Source organism: Coturnix japonica, chromosome 24 (genome assembly GCF_001577835.2).
Source record: "Coturnix japonica isolate 7356 chromosome 24, Coturnix japonica 2.1, whole genome shotgun sequence".
In the NCBI taxonomy this organism is placed as follows: domain Eukaryota; kingdom Metazoa; phylum Chordata; class Aves; order Galliformes; family Phasianidae; genus Coturnix; species Coturnix japonica.
In genome coordinates, this window is record NC_029539.1 from 3,228,471 (window position 1) to 3,255,103 (window position 26,633).

General features: G+C 52.8%; 2 protein-coding genes across 3 annotated transcripts in view; both read right to left on the reverse strand.

Moving 5' to 3' along the window:
• The window catches only part of POU2F3 (POU class 2 homeobox 3), a 33,450-nt gene extending 19,335 nt beyond the window's left edge, over positions 1 to 14,115 (reverse strand). Inside the window, exons 1-4 of one of the 2 annotated variants that reach the window (XM_015884213.2) lie at positions 13,895 to 14,115; positions 10,694 to 10,747; positions 9,958 to 10,026; positions 581 to 615 (exon numbers count right to left, since the gene is read on the reverse strand). In XM_015884213.2, the coding sequence (XP_015739699.1) occupies positions 581 to 615; positions 9,958 to 10,026; positions 10,694 to 10,747; positions 13,895 to 14,108 (372 nt within the window). In that variant the 5' untranslated portion in view covers positions 14,109 to 14,115. Of the gene's footprint in view, positions 1 to 580; positions 616 to 9,957; positions 10,027 to 10,693; positions 11,822 to 13,894 lie in introns of those variants that run through there. The other variant, XM_032449090.1, reaches the window with a different exon arrangement.
• A 2,786-nt stretch (positions 14,116 to 16,901) lies between these two features.
• On the reverse strand, positions 16,902 to 26,327 carry OAF (out at first homolog). Its single transcript, XM_015884202.2, has 4 exons — positions 25,787 to 26,327; positions 19,565 to 19,699; positions 18,876 to 19,056; positions 16,902 to 18,442 (listed from the first exon to the last, which is right to left on the reverse strand). The coding sequence occupies exons 1-4, from the start codon at positions 26,006 to 26,008 to the stop codon at positions 18,168 to 18,170; spliced, it is 813 nt and encodes a 270-aa protein (XP_015739688.1). The 5' UTR covers positions 26,009 to 26,327; the 3' UTR covers positions 16,902 to 18,167.
• Between the last annotated feature and the right edge of the window lie 306 nt (positions 26,328 to 26,633).

Here is a 26,633-nt window from a genome sequence, read left to right on the forward strand (position 1 = left end):
CCACCTTGCCTGCAGGAGAACATATATGCCACTGGTGTCCCCTTATCCCCACCACCACCTAGCAAAGAGAAATCTGCTGTTGTAGGCAGGCCTGGTCTTGACCCAGGAACTCCAAGACCTCAAACCACCTCATCTCCAGCCCTTGCTGATACTCCTGTGAGTCAGCCCGGTGCTCCCAGACTTGCATACCACAGTGCTTTCAGTGCCAGTGTCGCACGTAGCGCGAATGCAAGGAGCTTTGTGGTGGGGTTTGCTCATTTGCTGGTGTTAACTGTGGTCCCTTTTGTTTCTAAATGACAATAGAAATAATTAAAAAGGCAGAGAAAGCCTCAAGCAAAGCGTGATTTAAAGAAACTCTATAATTAACTGAATTTTTATGAAACGGGGAAGCCTGGAAACCCAGCGTTTTATCTGCCATTGTGTCCCACAAAGGGAACTGGGAAGGACTTCTGTGGTTTGTTTAGCAGTAGCTCACGGCCTCACAGTTTTATCTCCTTGCAGGAGCTGCCTGGGACTCAACGAGATGAGAAACAAACAAACAGCAATCCAAGAAAGAAGGAGAATCCAGGGAGCGTCTTACCTGCCTGTTAAAGTCCAGCCCATTCTGCTCACTTCCTACAATGAAACAGAGAGAAAAACAATATCTCAGTATTAATGGCAGTCAGTATCTAGCTAAGCTTTCCATAACCAAAGATACGCTGCTGGCTCAGCAGAAGCAAGGAGAGGAAGGTGGAGGCGGCTTGAAGGCAGCAATGGGAGCACAGGGCTGCAACAGAGAAGAGCTGGAGGATGTAACACATGCCCAGGGAAATCCAGAGCTACACACAAAGAACCAGCTGTGGGAGAGGCCAACAAGCAGGTGGCCAGGGCTGCAAACCAGGGATGTTCAGGAACCCGTGTGGCACCGGGTAATTACGGGATATCTGAAGGAACAGAGGGTGCCGTGGGGTTGTGCTCAAGAGGCGTCTCCTTGATTCCAGGAGAGATTGGCAGGCACTGGGGGAAAATCAGACAGGTTTCAGCCTGAAGGTACCGCACAGGCCCTCACTCATTCCCCTTTGATGATAAACATTCTCCCCCCCCACCCCCCCCATCACACCTGCCAAATTCATCAGGAACATCACAGAGGAAAGGCTACACGCTCTGCAGAGATGAGCGCTTTAAGGGATTCCACGAAGCCTCCTTCATTGCAAAGGCAACCCCAAGAAACCCCTTCCTTTCTCTTTGCAAGCCATTCTCTAACCCATTCTCTTCCAGCCCAACTGGGCTTATGATAAATAACCCTAAATTGTTCATATCCCACCAGCAGAAGCCCCTGGGGGGCCGCCTCCTCCTCACAGGTTGTTTTTTTCCCCCCCAGTATAACGTTTCCTATGAAGCACAGCCCGTGCCCTGTGATCTGATCAAGCTCCAACACATCACGTTGTTCAAGAGTTCACGTCTCCTGCACGGAGCTGGGATGCAGCTCAGGGGGGCTGTTCAGGCAGGAGCACACATCCAGCTCACTGCTTGCTTTCAAGCCTCTTCCCTAACCCAGCACCTCAGCTCACGCCATGCATTATATCCCCCACTGAGCGAGCAGAGCTCTTTGAGGTGATGTGCCCACTCCATGTCTGCACCTTTCCCACCAGCCTGTCTGCATTTCTTCTGCATTAGAGCCCATCCTCCTTCCTGACTTCTTCCAGAGCAGCTTTTCAAAGCTTTTTCTATCACCTTTTCCATCCAATTCCCTTCTCCGGCCATTGGCCACCTGCTCCCTGACCACCTCTCCACCCCAGGAATTGGTTCATTCATTGAGCTCCAGCTCCGAGCGCCAATGACTGCACGGATAAGCGATGGGAATGCTGATAGTGTTAATAGATGATTGCAATCAGCATCCACACACCTGAGCAGGGCTGTGTGAGGATCTTCAAGGCCTGCTGCTTCTACCTTTGAAACTCAAAGCGGGGGGGGTATGCAGGGGGGTTGATGCAATCTAATGGCAGTAGCTGAAGGGAAGAAGGGCAGGAAGGAGAGAAGGAAATAAAGTTCCCAGTTGCTAAAATAGAACAGGAAGGAAAAGGTAAATCTTCTGGTTTTCTTGGATGCAAGACTTTCGCTCACGTTCAAATGCAGCATGTTGATGAGGCAAGATTCAAAGACCTTGAGGGAAATCCCTGGGTCCCAGTGATGAGGGCTCTGAGTCACCCCGCACACCCCAGCTCTTGGAAGCGGGCAGCAGCTCCGTGCTGCATCACTACGCCACGAGCCAAGCTCTCCAAACAAGGCTCTGCCAAAACACACAGAGCTTCAAAGCGCCCAGGCCCAAGCTCCTCAGCGCATCCCCTCATCCTCTCCTTCTAACCTTCCCACCTTGTGCTTTTGCCTCCATCAGGCTTTTGCTTTTTTCCCCCCTATCCTCTCCCACAGTACATAGCACCTTCCCACCTCATATGAAGTCTGGTTGGTTGTTTTTTTGTGTGTGATGGAACAAGCTGGAGATGTGCATGGAGATCCACGTGAGCCCATTTGCAGCTTGGGCATCCAAGGCTGAGCCACTGCCCCAGGCTTTCTCAGCAGACAACAAGGAGCACCAAGAACCTCCAGAGGCCATTCCCCCAACCTATCTCAGCCTCCTATCTCAAACAGAGACGAACAGCCCTCTGGATGTGACAATTTCTCTTTATGGACTACAAAGAAACCCAGGGACGACCGGTTCAGACTTAGATGTCCAAGAGTGAGATATTTAAAACGGGGCGAGGTGATTTCTGCTCCCAGCGGTTATGTAAATGGGAGCTGGATACACAAATCTCTGCCACTTTTCAGCAGGATCCATGAGTGTTTGCTCTCTGATTTATTTGCAAACAGATCTCATGGTTTTCTATTTCGGTAAAAGCTTGTGTGTCAAGTACAATTAACATGATTTCAGCTGCAAGCCAAGGTTGGGGTGTGATGGGGATAACAGCTCTTCTTCCAGCTAACTCAGTGACTTTCCTACCACCGTTTTAAAAGCAGATCAGTTCTCTCCCAGCTCCTACCAGCACCAGGACCCACGCTGAAGCACTTATTTCTCTCCTTAAAGGAACGAGCTGTTCAGACAATGAGGATCTGCACTTGAGATTTAATCTTTCCTAGCTCCGGGTGATAAAAAGAAAGAAAAGTGTAAGTGGCAGCAGATTCCCAACTGCCAGAACTCCACTCATTTTGCTGGAGCTCCTCAACAGCCAACAACGCAGTCAGACACGGTGGGATCCCAAAGGCTCAATGCAGCCCTCCTCTCCAATAACTGCACCCAACCATGGAAATCTTGGCATATAAAGGGAGCTCTGAGCTCCACGCATTACATTTCCTAGGAGCTTCCCCATCCACGAGGCTGCCGTGGGTGTCCTGGATGGAGGGGAAGAGGCAGCGATAAGCCCTGCAGCACAGCAGACAGGGACCGTGAGGCTCTCCTCGCTTCACCTGGCAGCTGTTTTGCATAGCACTGGCATCAGATCTGGTGCGAGTTTGCCTGGGGAGGTTTCTCTGGGGATGGGAGCAGCAAAGCAGTTGCTTTCCCCCCCAGTCTGGGAAGCTCCGTGCGCTGAGAAAACCCAGCATCCACACTCCATCCCATCCGACTCGATTCCCACTGGGAGCTACCCAGAACTCAAGGATGAAAGCTCCACCAGGGGAGAAAGCAAAGAAATCATCAAGACTGCAACACATCTTCCCCTTCACAAAGCAAAGGCATGTAGATGTCACCTGCAGGACTGACAGCCACCTGACCACACAGTCAGGTTGCCACCTCTTCTGACTTCATTCTCCTTCCAACCCAGCTCCATGCTTAGCTCACCTCACTGTTTGATCCTGGGAGGGATGGGGGAATTAGAGAGCAATTTCAACCTGTAGCAGGTGTTGGGGAATTCCCACAGGGAATCAGTTTTCTGCCCCATGCATTTGGGAGGGTAATTCAGAACAGCTGAATGATGGAGGGGGAACAGTGCCAGGCAGACAGCGGGCAGGGGGTTGAGGCTCAGATGTCTAAATTGCAGCATCTAATTGGGAGCCAATCGCTCTAGGCTGCCTCTACAGCCACCGAGAGGAAGCTGGAGCTCACCTCACCCCTAGGACAGAGGGATGAATCACCTCCAGAGCTGCCTATTCCCATTGCTGGCTCCATGAGGTGAGCAGGTCAGAGTACTGAAGAGCTAGAATTAAGTTTTCTCTCTCCTGTCCTCAAGTATTTAACACTGCAGCTGATGAAGCACAGTGCCACTGGGGACTGATAAAGCAGGCTGGGTGCAGAGCATCTTCCAAGATATGTTTTCTTGGACCTGAAGAATTAACTTGCTCACATGGACTGAAGCATCAGATCTCTCAGCCTGAACAACCCGTGAAATTAAAGCATCACCCAAAAGCAGGTAAAGAAACGGTGACATTAAACATGGCTATGAACAATACTTGAGCCACACGCTATAAGCAATGAAACCTCTCACCTGCACTGAACGTAGCACAGTTCTGCCAGATCACAAAGTAATTCAGCATCCTCAGCAGCTCAGTTCCCTTTGGATACTCAGCCACCACCTTGTGGATCTCTCCACCATTCCCAGCAGCCACTTCTGCAGACCCAGCAGTGGGGGGTCTGGCTGCAATCAACTTTTCACATCTCAGTTCCATCACCCTGACCACCCTCACCTGTCCCTGCTAGTGATGAGGAGCATAAACTGCAGCTGAGCAACCCTAGCTCTGTTCCTTTACCCCTGCTGGGATGCTCGCTGTTCCCAAGGCTAACTAACTCCAGCAGTGCTTCTTAAGGGGAGAAAGGGAAAGTGTGAACTGGATGGGAAGTTTGCAAAGCAGCCAAGCAGGGCTGTAGTTTCCCTATTAGCTGTTTGCTCTAGCAACACAAACAGACCCAAGTGGGGCACTGCAGCACCTCTGTGGGAGAGCCAAGGCTGCTTAGCAAGGAAAGCGAATCTGCGCTGACTCAGTCAAAGACTGCAGGGGAAGCTTTCACTTGAGTGCTTAATTCATTTGCAAACCCCTGGATCACACCAATGTTGTTCCTGCAAGAGCTCCCATCTCCCAGTGTCACAACCGTACCCTCCATGTGGGTCAGGGCATGAGGGGGAGAACAGGACAGTGAGTGTGGGAGAATGGGGCAGCTTCCCGAAGGAAACCCGAGGGCAGCAGTTGTTCCCACGGAAAACATTTCACCTGCAGGTGTTGGGAGAGGGCACGTCTCTTCTCTTGGGCCAGAGGCAAGAGGCAGATCAGACCAGCTCTTCCTTTGCCCCTCTAATTCAAGTCAAACCAGCCCTTTTGTTCCCCTTCCCCTCCCCATCCTTTTTTATCCTCTTCCATAATGGGATGTTTAAGAAAAAAAAAAAAAAAAAAAAGTATATATATATATATATATATATAAAATAAAATAACCCAACCTCAAACCCTAATCACCTTCATTTGAATTTCAAATATCCCCCTCCTGGCCTCCCCCACGCCCCAACTGACTTGGAGCTGGGAATATGGAAATTTCTCCTGCTCGCCTTAAATGTGGCTGTGCTATGAAAATCACCAGCCCTATGCAAATCCCGAGCAAGCCCCATTGTCATAGCAACCAGCTGTTTTCCAGCCCTGCTGCTGCTGCTCTTACTTCTTTGGGACTTGTCCTGGGGCTGTTGGTTGCTGTAGGGGAAAGAGACAAGGCTGCTCCTGGAGGCTTTGAGGGAAGTTTCACCAGGGAGAGCTGCCCCTGGGAGAGGTGCAGTCAAGGATGAGGTGTGGGGCCAGGAAGGCCAGGTTTCCTCAAAAGGCTCCAGCCCCATCCAAAGAGATAACAGCAAAAGAAAGAAATGGGCTCAGCCAGGGCATCTCTGGTGAGCTGTGTCAGTGAGCAGTGCAAAACCCGAGTACCCATCTCACTCCATCTCTTGGGCATGTGTTCTACCTGAGTTAGAAGCTGATGTGGAGGTGAAAGCCTCCATATTCTATTAAGGCATAAGCCATAAAGTTTGAAAGAAACCCTCCCTGGCAAGTCTAGAGGCTGACCATGGGAATATGACAAACCCTGTGACCCTGGACAGCAGGGAGAGCTGCAGCCAGGAGGTCACATCCTGGCACCAAGGTGGGAGACGAGATGAGGACCCTCACTTTGGAGACAAGGAGCACAGATGGACTGACTACATTTGTACAGGGATGGTGTGGCAGAGAGACAAGGGCTCTGATTTTCCATACTGCAGATTTGATGCAAAATCCATGATCGGAGATGTCAGGAGATAGGGTACTTATAGGGCTTTTTTTGCTTGGTTGGGGAGTTTTGGTGGCCAGCCTGGCTTTGGGGGCTGTTGGATGAAGGCAGGTGTCACCTCTTGCTGCCATAAGCTGTGTGGTTTAGAAGAGTGACATCCAAAGAACCATCCCCTCTGCAAGACCATAGGAGCAGATGCATCGTACCTCCTCACAGCCTCCATTTTCTTAGGGTTCAAAGGAAAACTTCTTCCTAACCTTCAGAGCAAGCAACATCTACTCTATTGCTTCCTAATGCACCCAGAGATGCCACACAGGCTATGAGGGTAACACAACCACGATGCTGCTGCCAGAGCCCACCTGTCTGAAGCCACAACCCCAAACCTGGTTGCTCCCAGATCCCAGCCACGTAAAGCTCCATCCACTGCCACCAAGGCTGCAGGGCTGCCCCAAGCTGCACATCCCAGCTCCCTCCCTGTGCACTGGGATGCCCATCATACCCGCCCCGGGCTGCTGGCAGGTTGTCCAGTTCCCCGCGTTGCAGGGTGGGGAGGGAAGATGTTCAGAGCGCCTGCAGCTATTCGGTTACCGATGGTTGTGTTTGAAGAGCTTCCCTATCGCCCTTTTGTTAAGGCTTTGGCTTCCCCCCCATAGCCTCAACAGATGAAATCAAAGGGAAGTAGCTTTGCTTGGTGTAACCTGTTTTGATCAAGCAGATAAACGGGGAACAAGTGTCTGACACAAACAAACAGACAGACGGAGGCAAGTCCCACCTCAGCATTTTGTTGCATCAGATACAGAGGGCTTAGATAAACCACAAGAAGGGGGAGATCTCTGCCTCTCGGCTTGAAGACCAGGGGCGACACTCGGCAGTGCCAAGCCCCCACAGTTCCCATAAAAAAAACCAACCCAGAACTTGCTGGCATGGCTTTCATCAGTTTAAAAAGATGAAAAGAGCTCGGAGCCAAGAGCTTGTCATTACCCCCCATGGAGTCCGCAGCACCCCGGGTGCGCAGAGCCCTACCAGCATCATACAGGGCAAGGAGGGCCCTGCAAGGACAGCTGGGCTCTATGGGGCTGAATGGCCCCACGCAGCCTTGATAGACCCCTACAGGAATAACCCCTGCTGCTCACATATGTATCGTGATGGGAAAGGAAGAAGGAAAGCATGGAAGGGCTGAGGAGATGCAGCACTGGGTGGGTGATATTCCATAGGTTCTTTCTCTTACATGGTGGAATTTCACTACAACTATGGGGGGGGAAACAGCTTGAGCAATTGTGAGCTTTTGGAGAGCATCTCATTAAAAGCTTCCAAGTGTTTTGTATGAAATCAGCACTGAGAAATAAAGAAGAATCCAAGCTGAGCCTTCCTGACCTCTTATGAAAAAGGAAAAACAAAAAAAGGCTGAAATTTGCTCAAAAAAGGGAAAAGCCCCACGATCTTTGTTAAATGCTTTCAAAGTAAAACAATGCCCCAGATTACCCTTTCCTCCCTCCAAGCCTGGAACTGGCGGTGATATGAAAGGATGAGATGATACCTCTGCTACCATCACTTCCCATCAGATCTGCAGGCATCGGTTTCAGATCAAGGGCTTGGTTTACAAAAGCATTTTGGCACCCGGCTCCCTCCAGATTTCTTTTATTATTATTATTATTATTTAAAATTCCTCCTGGAGCCAGTCTACGTCTTTTATGTGATGAAAAGCCTTTGTGAATCTGCACCTAGAAAGATTTCCATTCTTTGGAAGAGATAATATTGGTCGTTTGGTAACTACTGCCTTCTATGGAGGGAGCATGATTCCTGGAAAGCTGTGCAGCAGTCCGGTTTGTTAGGAAACAGGCCTTCAATTAATTAGTCAGTAATCAGAAAGGCCTTTACCACATGAAGCTGGTAAATAAAACCCCAAAAGATGAGGTGCTGCAGTAAGAATTCCTCCCATGCTGCACATGAGGGAAAATATAGCGGCTCAGGGAAGCTCAGGTACACAAGGGCAGCAGGGAGATCTGGTGCAGCCCCCTGGGGGGCTCAATTGGTTATGGGTGGTGTGGGGCCCCAAAGGATCCGCCAACATTCTCTCCCATGAGAGAAAAGCCTGATCAGTCCACAGGGAAGGGTTGGTCTGTGGTAAATGAGGGAGGTTTACCCATCCTGTTATCCCTGCCTGATGGGAAGGCTCCTGGAGCACTGCTCAACCCTCTCCATCCCCACTCGGAAGAGGCGCTATGGCTTGCACTAATGGCTTTCTGGGAAGCTTACACTGGATATGTTTTATCCCAACAGTTTTAGTGCTGGCTTCTCCTCTATTGAACATCAGTGCCATTAGCAGCAGCTCTCCCGATAACATCCAGCCACGACAAAACCCAGCTCTGGCATAGCACAGCCTTCCCTCACCACCATTTAACCATGCTGCCCATCAGTGCCAGCCCATTCCAGGGGACTCTCACTCCTTATTCAATGCCCAGTTACATCCAGCACTGATTTGGAAGGGCTGGAGCAGCTGAGGCTGTTTATTGCCAGGCTGGGAAATATCCGTCTCCAAAAACCAGCGTGGGGTCGGCTGAAAGCCATGAGCTGACCTGACCAAAGTCAACCAGAGTTCATAGACATGAATAGAACCAGATTGTATCTCGGCCTTAGATTGCGTCAAATAACTTCAGAGCGCCGAGGCCTCAATGCACAGCATAAATAAAGGGGCACTTTCAGTCCCATTAGAACATGCCTAGGCTTCTCTGGCTTTCACCAAGATCTCCTGTTTTTCCTTCCCCTCTCAATTGACAAAAGCAAAAGGGAAGCAATAAAATCATTCCCTGTGAAGTTTTAATCTGTTGTTACACATTTCCCACCCCAAGCTTTGTGTTCTCCAAAGAGCAACAACTCTCATACATTGTCTATGAGTTTTGGCTTTAAACTGTGTGTTTATTTCTACCTCTGCAGATGAGCCTCTCTGTTTCTAGTAATCTTTGTTTGTTGTAACCATAACCAGTGGGTGCTTAATGCTTGTCTTATTGCTGTTTATTGGCCTGAAAAGGAACCCGAACACAAGCCTTTGTAAAGTTCAGTCCTTGAGGTCCTGCCTTCAAAGCCTACTGCAGGCAGAAGTGATGCTGGAAAACACAGCATTGATTTTCCAGTGTATCTCACACCTCACAGCAGTGCACGAAGCAAAAGGTGAACTAGAATAACTCAGTGCTGTTCCACTCTCACTCTGCTCCTCAGCTTTGCATCTTTAAGGGAATCTGGGGCTTCAGCATCAGGTGGGAGCGGGATGAGAAACCCCATCATGCTTCAAGATGAGCAGCGTTCCCTTCTTGCTGGAACGACCCGGCTGGATTTGGGTATTCCACAAGTCCCTCCCATTTTTATATAGACACGAGGCCAATAAAGGCAGAGTCCCTGTGCCCTGCGTATGGGGAAACATCCCTGGCATCAAACCCGCATACAACATTGGCGCTACGCTGAGCGGCCCAGGACTATTTCACTGGCATAATTCATTTGGCAAGAGAGGAGCACATTTCCCTGCTGAAACCACAGAGGACGTTACCGAGCCACACACTGATTCACTGCTGTGACAGAGGAGCTTGCATGCTGATCAAGATACGGGTGCAATCCTCGCCCAGAGCACATTTTTTGATCAACTCCCAGCTGGCTGCGGGAGCGCGATGCAGAGCAACAGGCATAGAGCAAAGCACGGCAGGAACTTCCAGCACCCCCCTCTGCCCCACAGCCCCCCGTGTCCCAGACCCCCTTACCTGGCTCCACTTGGTCGGGTTCATGCCGGGTGTCTGTGGAATCCGCCGCATCACTGCTCATCTTGATCTCTGCAACAACAACAACAACAAAAAAAAGGAGAGAAGATGGCACAACTGATTTTAATAACAGGTCACAGTCCCAGGCAACAGGCACATGTGGCTTCCACTAAACAGCACAAATGAATGTGTAATTATAATAAACCATCAGACTTTCAAATTTCTGATTCCTTCAACATACAGCCACTAGAATATTCATCAGCTCCGAGGATGCACTTTCCCTCCTGTTGCTCTTCGCATCCCCCTTTGCAGCTCACTGATGTGCTTCTCACCCTTCGTGCCATCCCTCTTCCCACAGTGGGCAATGGGGCACTTCTGAGCCCTCCAACCCCCCCCAGGCTCTTCCTTTATGAACAGCATCTGGGGGGCACCACCCTCCATCCCCATACCTGGAGGAAAAGGGGACTCCTCCCAGCTTCCATCCTCCCCTCCATCTAATCCTTTCATTCTGGGACATTGTGACCAAGCTGGTGTTGGTTCGGTGCTATATTGGCACTGCGTGGAGCAGGATGCTCTCAGGGAGGTTTGCTCCTTCCAAAACTCTGCTCTTCCCAACACATCTGCTTGCAAACCATTCACCCAAACTATTCGCTATTCTTCTGCCCCCAGAAGAACACAGCCCGCACCATCCAACACATCTCTCTCCATCCTTCTCAATGCCAATAAATTCATCATTTACCCTTGAAGTGATGGCTGCCACCACACCCGGGGCCACGTTCTCCTTCGGGGACAGCTGAAAGGAAAGAGTGGGAATAACCAACTTTGCACAGGATCCCTCGTCTCCTCCTTAACAGAGTCAAAGTACACAGAGCAAAAGAAGGAAGAATATCTATTCAAATTCAGACGGACACCCCCTCGCCCTCTTCTCCCCTTTGCATGGGAATTTTAACCCTTTCATGGCGTGTTGAGGGAAGGAGAAAAAACAAAAAGAAAAGAAAGAAAAAGCAAAAAAAAGAATAAATTGTTATAAAGACCCAACGGAGTGATTTGCATGTGCCTCCTACAGCCAATCCCAGCCCCACCAGTCCCACTATTTGCATCGGGGAATAACAGCAGCGTGGAAGCAGAGCACTGTTCACTGTTTGCTGTGGGACAGCAAAGGCAGGTGCCTTCTTAAAGGCATCACGCAGCCCAAATAGCTCACAATAGAGCAAGCACATCTCTCTCATTTCCCTCCTATCGGAGCTTCCAGCTTGCAAATGGCAAACTCTCTGATTCTGGCCAAAAGAGAAGACCTTCCTTTAGGTTAAGGTCTGAAATTCTTTCCTAAGCTAAAGTCTGGAGGAAGATAAAGCAGTAAAGCCATGCACGGAGCCAGCCATGCACTTCAGAAACTTCCTCTCCTTAAACTGTCTGAAGGAGCGAGGGAGGAAAAGGAGAGGGAAAAGCGTTTCTTTTCAAGTAATCCCTCTGCAATTAAGACACGAGCATTTAGTGGGGCTTCTAAGTATTTCTACTGCAGGAAGAGCAATTATCTCCAGCTATAAACATCTTCTTGTCTTGTACTGCTGCCAGGGGACCCTGACTTAGGCAGGCTACAAAGCGCTCGGCTCTGTCTGCTGCCAGGAGGTAGCTGGAGGAGAAGCCAAGTTCTCATCAAATAAAATAAGAATACAACTTAACAAAGCAGGGAAGCAGCAAAGTGAGGTGCTCTGTGCACCCCCAGCTCCTTCACATCGGGTCAGGACCAGGCAGCGTGCAGCCAGCAGCAGCTTTCACCCCTCTGTGGTTATCGTATGGGGGCGTAGGGGGCTGAGGAGCAGCATCTGCCACTTGATTGCTTATCAGGTATCATCCATCAGTTTAATTCCCTCCTGCTGCAGCCAGGAGATAAGGCGATGCCCTGTGATGCTCTCATACAGAAAGCAAAAGGGTTTTGTTTTTGCAGAGGCTCGACTTCCCCTCATCACCCTGACACAAGTTATTCTAGCTTACATGCACTGGGGTGGGGGGGGGGGAGGGAATGAACCCTTCCTCCCAAAAAACAGAAAAACCCCAAACAACCAAGGGCTAAAAAGCAATGTTTTTCAATGGAAATCTGCTGATAGGGGTGAACACACATGGGTAGCAGTGCTGCATCCTCTGAGGGGTCCTTGGGAGCAATGGCTGGGGATGCAGGGGGTGACTTTCTGATGTAAGCACAGCCAGGATGATGGGAACTGTATGTCCTTCACTATAATCCAGAGGCAGAGTGGCACAGTTTAAGCCCCCACGTATGATGATTTAAGACAAAGCAGGCTGCAAAGCATTGAGGCTGGCCAAGTGTGGGCTCCTGCCGTGCAGCTTTGCATTAGATGGAGAGCAAGCTGAGTGCAGGCATGGCTGGGAAATATAATGCAATGTGGGATTGCCTGACTCCCAACCACAGCCCCATTAGGAGCCGCCGCTGTGGCCTGGGCCATATTAAAAGTGTGCTGCCGGAGCTCAGCTACCTGCAGAAGGGGCAGGTTGCTTTGTTTACCCAGACCAAAGCAACTCTACCGGTGCAGACACTTCTCTGGGGATATATCTGCATCTCTATTTTGGCCGAAACAAATGGTGTCAGCAAATAAAGCTTTCCCAAGCCCTCATTCCTTAGAGTCGTTCTGACACCAGCATCGGCGTAAACCAGCCCGGTGGCTTTAAGAGGAAAATAAAGAAAGTAGTGGGGAGAAATTGGGTTGGCTGAGTCCGGCACTTGGAGCCTGATGGGTTTTGCTGTGTTCCATGTGCAGAGGCTGCAGGAAGCTGAGAAGGTGCAGATGCGGGTTGCTCTGCTGCAGGGAAGCGCTGTGCAGACCCTGCATAGGGGGAGCAATGTGGGTTTCGGCCTTGCAAGCTGCTCAAGCGCTTGATCTCCCTTTGCAGCAATGGGGATAACTCCCTCCTACCTGCGCTGTGCTCTGCCACGTGCAAGCAACCGGACTCAGCTTTGTCTCCCTCCCTGTAAACCCGCTGCTGGAAGCTCGGGCCCCTCAGTGGGTGATTTGGGGGAGGGAGGTTCAACGTGAGCCCCGCATCACACAGCTCCCAGCCAAATCCACGCTGGGAGCGATGCCACGGGCTCTGACAGAGGGCACAGTATCAATGTGGGGAATCTTCTCATGAAGAAAGAGTCGCCCACAAGCCGAGCAGCTGGGTGGAAAGGAGCCTGGGGGGGACGCAGCCCCGGGAGATGCCGCACACCCAGCACAGGTGCTTAAACCCCACCGCACTGCCAGCCTCCTTCTGCCTCTCCCAGTGGTGTGAAGGCTCCCAGCTCAGCTGCACGTGGCCTCTGCCCCAATCACCCCATAGCAGGGGCTGTCAGGACCCAGCTCACAGCACCACATGCCTGAGGATGGTCCCTCCACTCTGCATTGGGGCTCTTTGGGATGGGAGCCAGGCTGCACCTCTGTGTCAACCCCCCTGGGAGCAGCGCTTGTTCCTTCTGTATATCACCTCCCCATATCCCCCATCCCACGATGGAGCTGCCCCATCCTCCTACATTTCCCAGCTCATTCATTTCTCCCTCCTTGTCATTCCCTTTTCTTCTTGCAGCCCACCTCCCCCCTCACTCACACATCCTTCCTGCATCCCTCTGTGACTTCACCCCTCTCACTGCTCCCAGCTTTACCCCAATGACACCAGACCTGCCATTCAGGCACTGCCTGCCCAGTTTCCAGCTGCCCCAATGTCTTTCTCTCTGTTCTGCTCTGCAGTCCACGTTGGTGCCAGCAGTGCGAGCAGCACTTCCACACTGCGCACCCTCAAAAGGGTCAGGGCAGCATCCACCCCTTTGTGCCAGCCGCTATCTCTGACTCCAACAGGAGAGAAAAAGAGGTAGAGGAGGGGGGAAAAGCCATAGGAACCTCAGCAACCCCATTTCCTGCAGCCCAATCCTTCCTGCCGCCCTCGTTACCTGCGTGCACGGACTCCAGGTTCACCATCCTGCTGGCGGGGGGAAACCCTCGGTGCGCCCAGCCTCCTCCTGCCGTCAGCCCCAGGTTACCAGGGGCGGCCAGTTTGCCCTCCCTCCTCTGCCACCCGCTGCTGCCTCTCGAACCGGGCTCGGGTCCGTTCCCGACGGGACCTACAGCTCCATTGCCTGTTGCCATGCAGGGCCAGGTGAGCATGCGGCTCCGTGCCACGCCTCGCCCCACCTCCGGCTCCCTCGGGTGCCCTGACACCCAGCAGCCTGGCGCCCGGCCCATGCAAAAGCACCATTTGCATATTAGTAACCGGGGAATGGATGAGTCCCTGCAGCTCTACCAGGGCGTGGGGTGGGGTGGGAAGGAGGCGGATCGCCTGCCCGCACCGCCTCGATGAGCCCCGCAGCACCTGCGAGCCGACCTGGCTGCTGCCCCACGGCTGCCTCGTGCTATGGGGAGGCTGTGGGCATCGCGAGGGGTCGAGGTGCGATGCTGGGCTGGGAGGCAGTCGGAGGGAAGCAGCACGTTGGTGGTGGTTGGGTTGAGTCACCTGCTTGGGGCTGAGCATGAAGGATGTGTGCAAAGCACTCGGCGTGGGATGGAGCGGTGATCCGGTGTGGCTGAAGGCAGAGAGAAGAGCTGCACACACAGCTCCCCCTTCCCAAGCACTGCTCCCTGCTACGAGGCTCGAGGAGAAGGAAGCAGGGCCCGGGGCATCCTCCTCCTCCCCACCATGTCATGTCAGGCTCCAGGATTCCAGGGAAGCCAGGGAGAAAATCCCCTAGCTGCAGGCAGGCCTGCGCTCCATGACAGCACCAGCATCCCCCAACCTACTCAAACCATTCTATGATTCAATACCTGTGGTCTCTGTCTGCCCCATGTCCTTCCCTACACTGCCCTGATGCCCCCTGCCTTGCTAAGGGGTGCACAAACCTCCTGATCTTTTGCTCAGCCCCTCCTGAAAGCGTTAACACGCTTTATCCATCAGAGCTGCCAGGTACAAGCTATCACACATCCATCTCTCCCTGCCTCATGCACGTTCCAGGGCTCTTGGCTTTCCCACATGCTTCTCTCCCTCCCTGGAAAGACAGGTTTCTCCCAAGGGATGGGTGGGTGGTGGGCAGGCTTTCCAGGCTTCACCTCCACCCCAATGTGGGGCTATGGGGCTGGAGAACCTCACCTTCATCCCAAGGTGGAGCTGTGGGGCTGGAGCTTGAGGGGACACCCATGGGAGAAGGCTGCAAGGATGTGCTTCAGAATTAAAAGAGATGAGGAAAGACAATAAAAGTGGAATGGGGAAAGCAGAGAGGAGGTTCACAGCTTTGCAGGATAGAGGGACTGAAGGGAGATGGATGTAGGCTGAGCTCAGTGCTGCTCCAGGAAGCAGGAGGTGACACAGGTGGACTGTGCAGGATTTCTGCTCCTGGCCTTCTGCCACTGCTCCATGGCACAGCCCCAGGTTGGCCAGACCTGTGGGCATTCCTGGGCACTGCTGGGCTGCTTGTGAGTGTCATCAGCATGACCCCCATGCCTGGGATTTCCCCACGTTGGAGGCTGATGTGATCAGGTGTCCAGACTGCGTCAGATGTGGGTTTGGAGGTGGCACTCATCCAGCTGGTGTGGGTGCAAAGAAAGGCTCCCTAAGGGCTGGGGGGGCCACCAACATTCCCTTTCCCCCATCTCAAGCACTCGGTCACTTTCCTTTATGCTCTTTCCTTTTTCCTTCTGCTCCCCGATGTTTTGTCCTTGCTCCAAAGCAGGGCAGCCCACCCTTATCCCCCGGGTGTCCCACACGACCGCACCGCTATCACCGCACCCCCCCCGGCCCGGGATGCTGGCCCGGCTATAAGCGGCCCCGCAGTGCCCTCTCCTGGTCCCAGCTGCTCCTCTCTGCTTTTCCTGGCTCTTATCTTGCAGTCGGTGGGACAGCAGGAAGGAAAGAAATCGCGTTTTCCTTCCCAAGAGCCCTTCACCTGGAGAGCACTGCAGTCAGAGGGGGGACACACAGTCAGGAAAGCGTGTGACCTCGTGGTTAAGCTGCCCTGTGATGTACACATAGACAAGAGAGGAGAGCTGCAGCCCTTTTCCCAGGCAAAGGCAGGTTTGCTTTAACCCCATCCTAAGGCAGTCCCTCCTGGATGCCCATATATAAGCTGCTAATAGAAATCAGCTGCACTTCTGTTCCTTTTTCTCCACATGAGCATCAATCAGGACCCACCAGCTCCCATCCTCACCGCATGCACGCAGCCCACCCGTGCTCCCTATCAGAGTGGGGGGGTGTTCTGCAGTCTGCAGACATCATGGCCTGGGGATGGGGCTGCAAGCCACGACCTTGTTATCAAATCTCCCCCAGCTTCTCCTATGGCAGCGAGGATTTACATCAACCATTTACCAGCCAGCTTGAGCTGCCTCTGTGCCATGATCTGAGCCCAGCAAGAAGGACAGCAGGAGCTGAGGGAGCAGAGAGCATGTCCACGTAATGCTGAGCATGAAAGAGGGGGGGAAAAACAACTCCAGCCTCCCCTTGAAATCGCTGGGAGACTCTTTGGTGGCTCAAGCATAGAAGGGCTGAGGTTGCACAAGCTTTGCCTCCGCCTGCACCACGCTAGGGGGAATCAGCACTCCACGCTTCTCCTGCGAGCAGCACGAGCCAAAACGCCGTCCTCCTTTCACCTCTGCTGCAGAGAGATGGATAAAAGGGGACTCCCCCCATCCTTCCCCTGTGGCTGCTGGGCACAGCCCCACATTGATGAGCTCCAGTGGGGGAGAGGAGCAGACCCCAGCCTCCATAACCCCATAACTGCCCATGGGGGCTCTGTTACTTGCTCAGAACTCAGGCTCCAAGCTCATTATTACAGGAGGGGCTGCAGGATCACGCTGATAACCTCCCCTCTTCCTCCCCCCCATATCCTCAATGGTCACAGTACCAGGCTTGGCATAGCAGCCCTCAAGTAAAGATTCCAAACAGACAGATGACACAGAACCTTTTAGGCCAGGGATGCTTTAAAAAAGAACCAACCAACAGTTTATTGTACCTTACAAATGATAAATAATTGGGTTGGTTTCCTCTGTTTTAATAAAAAATAATCATTCAAGTGTGTCTTACTTCATGTTGCAGTATTAAAATACCTTTCCCTCCTCTCCCTCCCCCCCCCCCCCCCTCCCAGCCCTTTAAGTGATCAATACAAAAATAATTGTGATCAATTCTTCTTTTTGTCCCAAATTCCTGGTTTTTTAGGTAAAAAGGCACATGGTAAAGGCTTCTCACCAGGAGGAACAGGGCTTCCCAATGGCCCCAAGAGCCCCTATTCCCTCCCAGCTTGTTCTGAGTCAAGTGGAAGAACACATAGTGCTCTGCAGCACTTCATGTCCGATGCCCTCCAGGTGTATGGTTGGCTCTGGCACCATCCCTGCTCACACACAGGGCAAACCAAGGCACAGCAAAGCAGTACGGCTGCCTAAGAGCTCCTTGTGAAGTAGGACGCAAGGCTGGGCAGAGATGCAGAACATTATCTTCCCCTATCTGCAATGCCCATCTGGGATTGCCCCCGCCTTGTAAGTGCACTGTTAGGATGGTAGACACACATTTCTGGACGTTTCTTGCTCAAGAGGAATGGGACCAACACAAAAAGTTGGGCCTTCACTAGTCTAAGTAGGGGTGAGTTAGAGCCCTCATTAGCAGCCCTTTGGGGCAGAAATAACTGCTGGGATACATCCCCCCATAGCATCTCATAGCCACAGGAAGGACGTAGCAGCCAGCTGGATGCTAGGAAAGCTAAAGTCAGGTTCTTGCTTCGGGTAGGCTTCAAACCTTCTTTGTTCAGGGTTTGTGGTCCCATAACTCAGCTGTTTTCCCATTGGGAAATGCTGTCACATCACCAGGAGGTGGCAAAGTCAGCAAAGGGGTTTTGGTGGCAGAGGTGTTAGACAATCCAGCCCTGCAGGACGGCTTCTCCCCCTGCCCCAAAGCAGCCGTGGTGCTCACAGCTGACCCCTGCCAGCTCCAGAACAGGGCAAGGCACAGCCCCCCTGCTGCTTCAGGCCAGGAACCTGTGCAGGACAGCACAGCCTGCTCATCACAGCATGAGGCAGCATTGGGACAGGGGCACGGGGGGCCAAAAGGAAAGGCACATTCACAGAGCTCTCCTGGCACAAGGCATCGCTGCAACCCAGATTCCTTCTTCGGAGCAGCCAGCTCCAGGAGGCCCTCAGCATAGCAAGCAGGAGGGCAGACCTCCCTTAAGGAAGCCTGGCCCAGCTCTGCTAAGTCTCCTCATCCCAGAGACAGAGCTGCTTCTGTGGCACGTAGTAATCAAAGGTGTAGCCCTTCTGGCAGCTGCGGATGCCGCATTTGTAGGAAGAAACCTTGCCTGCAGCATCACGACTCTTGCAGTACTTGAGCATGCACGGGTACCACTCGATGCTCAGTGAGTAGCTGCAGATGCACGGCTTCCAGCGGTCTGTGCACAGCTTGCAGCGCTGCAGGTCAGGCAGGTCGGATGTCTGTGGCAGGACCTCGAACATGGAGCCATCCATCCCTATAGGACAAAGCAGAAATGATCAGGACACTCGTTGCACCGACCCTGGGGTGGAGGAGGAGACTGAGGGCAGGCAGAGGTCACTGCCAGGGGGTGTTCAACACGGTTATGGGATGGGAAGAATAAGAAGAGAACGGGTAGTAGGGAAAAGAAGCCAGAAGACATAAAGAATGTAAAGAATGCATCCCTTGTGGGTGATGGGCCAGGTGAAGGGTTGCCTTGAGAACACCTAATTAGGTTCATAAGGAGACCAGCACTACAGCAGATACATGCTTAAGAATAGGGGAGCGCAGCATGGCTTGCACACACCACGACCATGCAACAGCAAGCAAGGAGCTGAAGTGCTCCATGCCAACCACTGGCAGCAGAGAGCACAACACCGTGCCAGCTCAGTGACGGGACCACATCCAGCCCCAGCAAAGGAAACTTTTACCTTTCTCCAGCCAAAACTTGACATCTTCTTCTCGGGTATAAATTGCTTCTTTGGCCTCTGCACAGACGTTGTGGATGTGAGAGCTCAGCTGGGCCCCTTTGCTGAAGTTGACTGCTACATCCATGCTGAGATGCTCCAGGCCCCGCACCTCCTCTGCCTGCCGTACTGTCCTGGGGTTCTTCTGCAATGGATGAGATCAGAACAACTTGAATCCCAGCTGCAGGAAATGATCCCTTGCAGCGTGGCAAGATTTCATGCCAACACAGGATGAAGTGCAAATGGATGCTCCCCTGTAAGTGCACCTGCATCCCATCTGGGGGATGGGGAGGGGGTAAAGGCACTTAGAAACTTCCTGGTGATGTTGAAAGTGATGATAGTTTATTGCTGCTTCGATCCACCTGTGAACATTTATCAGCGCTTTGTTGAGATGGATGCTCCCAAATCAGCAATGAATTCAGGACACTGTTGAGCAGAGGTTTTCATGGTGACAGCTCCAGGCATTCGCTCACCCTTTGACACAGCCCAAATTACATCAGGCCTTTGACTGGTTTATTAGTAGACTGGGATCGATGCTCTGAATGACATTAGCTTAATACTGAGCCCCTTAAGCAGGATGGGAGGTCAAAGGTGGGCCTAACAGAGCACAGCTATGGGGCAGCCGCATGGGAAGGAGTGGGGTTGGTTCCTACCTGTCGTAGCTTGGCCATGGACTCGCTGGGGATGATCTCGTTGCGGTGGAGCCGTGTGACAAAGCAGAGTGCTTGGAACTGGCTCTGGCCCCTCTCCAGCTCCCCTAGGATTAAGGCACGGAAGATTTTCACCTCCTGACAAAGAGAGAATAGGGAAAAAATAAGGATCACGGGGTGGGTCAGAGGCCTTTGGCACATACAAGTTGGATGGAGAAGGCCTGGAAAAGCCATTGGCCTCATGTAGGGTGGCATCAAGTGCCACCGTAAAGGTTTCACTTCACCAGGCTGTAAAGGACTCAGGAGAATAAGTTTGAAGGGGAAAAGTGCATCCCAGTGTTTCATCTTCAAGCGTGTAAAGGAATAAACCACTTTAATGCAGCAGCTGAAGCATGCAGACCCCCCACGCCACACAGGCAGCATTATTAGCAGTGTTAAACAAGTTCATTGGTTCTGTTAGTTACTGTAATGTGGTCTGTCCTGCTCATGGCCCCAGTGTGTGACCAGAAGGCAAGAGGAAGGGACGAGAGGAAGCACATCATGTGCAGGAAAGCCTGAGGGTGAGGGTGGAATGGGTGAGAGGATGAGACATGCTCAGTCCCAACACTGCACTGTACAGCAGCACCAGCACTACTGGGACTGGAGGACTGACAGGGGCCAACCAGTTCCAAAACCACATCCCAGTCCATGTTCTGTACCAAATAAGGCCCTTTTTTTCCCCTTCAAGCTACAAACTTCATTAGCTGTAAGCAAAGCCCTTTAGGGCAGTTGGTCACAGCTCCCATCCACCATCAACTCAATATATCCCAGGTCATCGGTCCAGCAAAGGTCCTCATTTGGCCAACAATGAAAGTCATGAATTGTTAAAGCCAGAAGGAATCCATTACGATCAGCTGCAGCTGACCTTCGGTCAATAGCTTTGGCATCTCACATATATAGCTAAGCTGAGGTGCTGCCTTCTGGCCCCTGGGCTGTCCCTGCTCTATGGCTATGAGGTCACAGCGTTCCAGTCCTCCTGCCCAAGAGGAAGGGAGCTTCTCTGTGGCTCCAAACCACGTCCCCTCCAAGGCTTTCTCCACACCAGGCCACCATTCTCTGCCTTCCCTATCCAGACAACAAAAGGACGCACAGTTCATCATGCATCTGAAAGCGCTGCCATCAGCACTGCGCTTCCCTCCCCAGGACAAGGGGAACGGATGTTGCTGGCTGCATCTGTTGTGCTGAAAACTCAGCGCAAAAGCAGGAATCAAAGGGGATTTGGAAAGAAAGAGATACCGAGTGCTTTAGCCCACAAACACCAGGGTGTTTTAATCATTGCCTTTAGTGCTTCCTGGGTTGACTGACACCTCTGTGCAGACATGGGAAACATCTGAGAGCGCGGCGTAGCCTGGGAGGCAGCAGCAGAACTCAAAGCTGCTGTGTTCTCCAGGGTCTTACAACAGCATCTGAAGGCATTTCATTTAAGTACAACAACAGAAATAAAATCAAATCTAAAGGAAAGCAAAAATACCATGAGAAAAGACAAGCTGGGCTTGTTTTAAGTGGCTGAAGCAGTGCAATGGGAGAGTGAGAGAGAAGAAAGCAAAACATCTCAAACTTGACGTTGACCAAGAAAAACCCCAACTGAAACACTGATGGAAATGCTCGTGATGCTGCTGAGTCATCACTTTTTGACAGCTTCAATAGGGACAACCCCCCACAAAACATTGCAGAAGGAGCCACATGGCTGCATCTGGCCCAGCTGACCCATCCTTTCCTCCACCCCAGGTTCTCCTTTCCCAGCTCATCTTCTCCCATCTCTCCCCTGGGCTCCCCACCTCCCACCAAAACCCCTTGCACTGAATCAGAGCCTCCTCGCCCTGCTGCCCGCATACATCAAACAGCAAAGGCAGATCCTTATCTCAACCAAACCTTCCGCCAGCCCTGCTGACGCTGCTGTGGTCAAAGCCTTCAACCCACAGAGACCCCGGGGATGGGATGAGCCTCTTGTGTCCCCAGGGTGCTGGCCACCTCCGTCCTCCAGTGGCTCAGCTCAAAGGATTCCTTGGAAATGCACCAACCCAACAAGGGAGCAAGAAGCTCCTCACACCACAAACACGCCAGGCTTTTCACATGGAAAGAGCCACCAAAGGGTTTCCTGGCTCCTAGAGAGTCCTTCCCTCCCCATGCACATCACCTTGTTCCCACCAGGAAGAGCAGGAGGAACCGGTGCCAAGGTGAGTACCCAGCCAAGGCAACCCAGTGCACCTTGAATTCTGGGTTTCTGCAAAATTTCCCAGCAAGGAACAAGCCCCAACAGAGCATTGCCTTTGCAATGCAGGGACTCTCCAGATGAACTCATCACGGGGGCGTTGAGAATGGCTGGCCCCAACCTGGGTACAGTTACAGCTATTGTTTGGCTTTGGACAGGACGGTGGTGCAGCAGGGAACAACCAGTTCTGCAGCTGCAGCATTGGGGGGAACCACAGCCTTGCAGGGTATGGGGAGAGAAGGTCCTCATCACTAAAGGAGACAGAAAAGCTGCACAGCCAGTTCCCTGCACGCGTGGAAGCAACTTCCAGCAAAGAGTTAGACTGCATGGAAGTGCAGAGGAATCACAGAGCTTCCTCCCTCACGGCGCTGACCCCCAACCAGCTCCTCCATGGGCTGCCATGTGGGCTGTGGGAACAATTCCACCTCCATTTCCAAGCTGGATCCTGCAGAGTCAGACGAGTCTGTGTGGTCCAGATCAGAGCCCGGCGTCTCAGCTTCACGTGGAGTGGAGCAAACCAGTTCTCAGGGAAATAAATTATTTCAGTGCTTTCCTCCACCCCCCCCCAACCCATCCAGCTTTCCTGCCAAACTTCTCTCCCCCAGGGACATCAGCGCTGCTGCAGGATCTGGTTTTGAATGCACAGGGTGGGGGGCACAGGCTTAGGGAAGCTGCTGGGGCACCAGGCACCCCCAGCCCCAAATCCCCCCCCCCCTGTCCATTGCCAGCAGCCTCTGCTGTGGTCGTGGCTTTGCCTGCAGAGCCCTGGGGAGCTGCTAGAGCTGGCCAGAAAGTTGTTTTGCTTGTACAGCACAGCTCTGCAGAGCGTGTGTTATTGCAGCCACGCTGGGGGGCCAGCCAGCTGAGTTACTCTGGCTAAGAGGGGATTATGGTTTAACCCCTCTCCTACCAGAAGGCACGTTGGTGATCCACCCTAAAGCTGAGTATTCCAGCTCTGCACCCTGAATGCTGGGAGCATCCTCCAGCTCTGCATCCTCATGTTTGGCACTGCTATGTGAGGGCTGCCCAAAGACAGCTCGCTCTCAGAAGCCACTTCTGAAGCCAGATCCCACCCAGGGTAGCAACGTGCCTGGGGCTGTGCAGGACCAAAGGGTGAAGCACAGCAACAGAGCTGGATGATTCTAACTCATCCCATAGTGCTGTAGTGCACGCTCATCCTACCCATGGAATAACTCTCCCTATATACATATATTTGGTATCTCTATAGAGGGCAAGAGGCAGCTTTCCACATTTTACAGGTGCCATCTTTGGGTGCATGCTTTCCTACATCCTTTGGTCCTTTAGCACCTAACAGGATGGACCTCAGCTTTATTAACAAAGGAACCCAAAGGGACCAGCAGCAAAAGGGTTACAACACCAGTAGCCATGCCTTCCCCCTTATGTTTCCAGCACCATTTTTTCCAGCAATCAGAAGGAAAAAGAAACTTCTCCATATCTTTGTGCTGACCTTGGGCTAGAACCACCCACTTTGTTCTGGGGCCACTGTTTAACAGCTGGGTACAGTCATGTATTTGACATCAGACACAACATTTCGTGTTGCTGCCTCCCCTCCATCCTTTCTGCAATAGATTTTGTGCCTTATAGAGATGATCTCACTGCTCCTCCCTTCTTCTCCAGCTCGTGGTCTAACAGCAACTTATTGTCAGCAGTATTAAAAACTAAGAAAGAAAGATGTGCCTTTGGACTGTTCCCCTGCAGTTTAAGCCAGAGAAGTGGAAAAGCATTTGTGCAGAAACCCAGCATCCCAACCACAGCACGACCACACAATCCAGCTTGGGAAACCCGGCTCTATAACCCCAGCTGCCTTCACATAGAGCCTGCAGACCTTCTCTCCAGAGAGGAGAAGTTGTGTCATGCTGGAGGGATGAACACCAGCACAGAACAGGGAAATGCCTGTGTGCAGCCAGGGGAACAGGTCAGCATGGGATGCCTGGCCAGGCAGCTGCTTGCTCACATCATTACTCACTGCTCCACGCATTCATCTCCATGTCTTGTTGGCTTTCTTCTGCTTTGCTCCAGCAAAGCCATGTAACAGAGACAGCCTGTCCCTTGCTGTTCTAAAGCTGAAGGTTGGGAACAGGCCTCACCAAGGCTGCTGCTTGCAAAGCTTCGAGGGAGCACTGCCTGCATATCTCCACCAGGAGCTGAAGGCATGGATGGAGCTAAGGACTTAATGGCAGAGATACCTTCAGAGAAGCTGTCCTCAGGAAAAGCTCAACTATAAGCAGGATGAGAGCAGGAGAAGAGCCAACACACACACCATTGGGTTTGTAGGTGAGATTTGAGGGCAAAACCCCGCATGCAAGTGAAAAGAGCCGGAAGGGTCAACAGCTCAGGACATCAGAGCTCCCCATGTCACATCCCAGACCCCCAAAGGACCGACCTAAAACTCTGTGCAGAGTTTGGAATTCCCTCAGCCAGGAATGCACTGTGGTATGCGGCTTTACAATCTGGAGGCTTAAAAACCTTCCTGGTGTGCCATGTCTTCTTGGAATTTATTTCCCCCCCCCATAAGAGCCATGGGACTGTTTCCCTGTATGTGCACTGGTGTGCACGCTGTCCCATGGCAGCATGGCTTCTACTGACATCTCTTGACTCTGCAGACAGCAGAAGGCCATTAAAGGGACCAAAAAGGTGCACCAAAAGGGAAAGAGGCACCAGAGGAGTCCCTGGGAGAAGTCACTGAGGTTCTCAATGGGTCAGGGCACCACTCCTGCCTACCTCGTGGCTTTGAGCTTCCTCTTGCCACAAGCCAAAGTCCACCAGAGCAAACAGTGTGAGCAGAGGGCTGGAACAAGATAATATCACCGTGCCACCTGGACAGCTGTGCTACTGACACGGCAGCACACAGCCCATCCCTGGGCAACAGGACATTCAGTGCATCCAGCTTATTAAGCTCTGCTGTGCTGGCTTTGAAGCTCCCCATCTCCTGCTGAGAAGCGTGGGATCCGCAGCTTCAGCCCTGTGAGCATCTCCTCCCTGCAGAGAGGCCACAGGGCCTGGGAGAGAGCTGGGAGGAGAGGGCTGATAGTCCCAAGTTATATGGGAAGTGCTTGGCTGGCACAACACACACACACGTGCTCTCAAAGACAGCAGCCATCCACCTAAGGAACCAACCGCATCCCATATGTGGCATGGAGAGAGATGCCCTGGAGACATATACATGCACAGCCCATGCAGGAGCCATGGGCTGGAGCTCTCCCCATCACACAGACTGCTCCATGTCTCACTGCAGCTGCCAAAGCCATGCACTGCTCAGCTCAAGGAGGGAGAAAAAGACCTGCTGCACATCCCACTGTAACCTCACCATCACAGGCAACCCAGGCTGCAGGTGAGACTGCCTGCAGGGCACAGAGCTGCTCCATGCAGGCTGTGAACAAAGACCCAGCAGTGCCTGCAGGTGGATGGACCTTCCTCCTGCAGGCACAAGAGCCCACACTCCTCACAAGTGATGACTGTAGAATGGTTTGAGTTGGAAGGGACCCTCAGATGCCACCTGGTGCAACTTCTCTATGATTAACGGGGACACCCACAGCTCCAGCAGTGCTCTGAGCCCCATCCAGCCCAGCTTTGGCTTCCTGCAGGGATGGGGCACCACTCCTCTCTGAGCAGCCTATGCCAGCGCCTCATTGCCTGTAAAAAACTTCTTCCTGATATCCGATCTAAACACTCCCTGTTGTGTTTGAATCCATAATCCCTTCACCTACCAGTTCTGCCTTCTGGACCCCCAACCAGGCTCTCCCAGGAGGAACAATGTCACCACTGCTCATCCCATAAAACTCAGCACCAGAGCCCCGATCCGAACTAAACCCAACCAGGGCTAATGGTCCCGAGTGCAGCCCTCGGTCTTCCAGCTTAGGGTCGGACCAAGAGAGAAGCCAGGCTTTCAGAGCACACCCTCACCTCGGGGAGAGCAGAGCATCCCCAGGAGCGGGCAGAACCCCCCACCTCACCTGTCTGAAGTCGGCTGTGAGCGTGATGAGCGCCCCGTCGGCTTTCCGCAGCTCCAGGCTGATACAGTCGGAACCGCTGTCCGCTTGCAGGCTTTCCTCCGTCACCTGCCCGCCGGGCAGCCGCACCCGCACCCGCAGCTCAGCCCTGGCAGCGGGGCCGGGCAGCGGGGCTAAGGCGAGCCAGAGCAGGGCGGGCAGCGCCGGCAGCCGGGGGCCGAGCATCCCACCGTGCCTTCCCGGGGCTCAACGCAGAGCCGCGCAGCCGCCGCCCCCGTCCCGCATCGCGCTCCCCGCTCCTCCAGCGCCCCCGGCACAGCTCACCCTCGCCCCCCGGTCGCACTTCCTCCCCCAGTGCGGAGAGCTGAGCTTCGGGCCCGCAGCACCGCCCCGCTGTTAAAGGGCCAGTGCGAGCCGCAGCTGCTCCCCAGCTGGGATGCGGGGGGGAGGAGAGAGGGAGGGGAAAAGGGGATTAAAAAAAGGCAGAGAGAGCCCGAAGGCAAAGAAAGTAGCGCTGTCCCGAGCCCCGCTCCCCTCCGTTAGGAGAATAGAAAGGCATCTCCAGCAGAACGCTGGAGGCTGCTGGGCTCTCCTTCCTTTACATTTTCTACTCCTTAATAAATAATTATCCACAAAGGAGTGGGGAGGCCGGCAGGAATTGCAAAGCCTGATGCTCTGCTTTGCACTGATGCACACAAACCAGAGTCCCCTAAACATGTGCTGGCTGTGAATCAAATAGTGTTGACGTGGCTGCAGAGGCTCTCCTTGCATCCAGGTATTCCCACCCCATTGAAGCACAGCATTTCAGCCCCTCTTCCCATCACTGGGTCACTCCAGGCTGCAGCCACAA

Bases quoted from the DNA above. Each gene is read 5' to 3' on its own strand.
- OAF (XM_015884202.2), bottom strand. From the start codon at position 26,008: ATGCTCGGCCCCCGGCTGCCGGCGCTGCCCGCCCTGCTCTGGCTCGCC. The intron at 19,700-25,786 runs GTGAGGTGGGGG...TCTCTTTGTCAG, and splicing joins TCACAGCCGACTTCAGACAG to GAGGTGAAAATCTTCCGTGC. The intron at 18,443-18,875 runs GTAAAAGTTTCC...TTTGTCCTATAG, and splicing joins CAAGTTTTGGCTGGAGAAAG to GGATGGATGGCTCCATGTTC.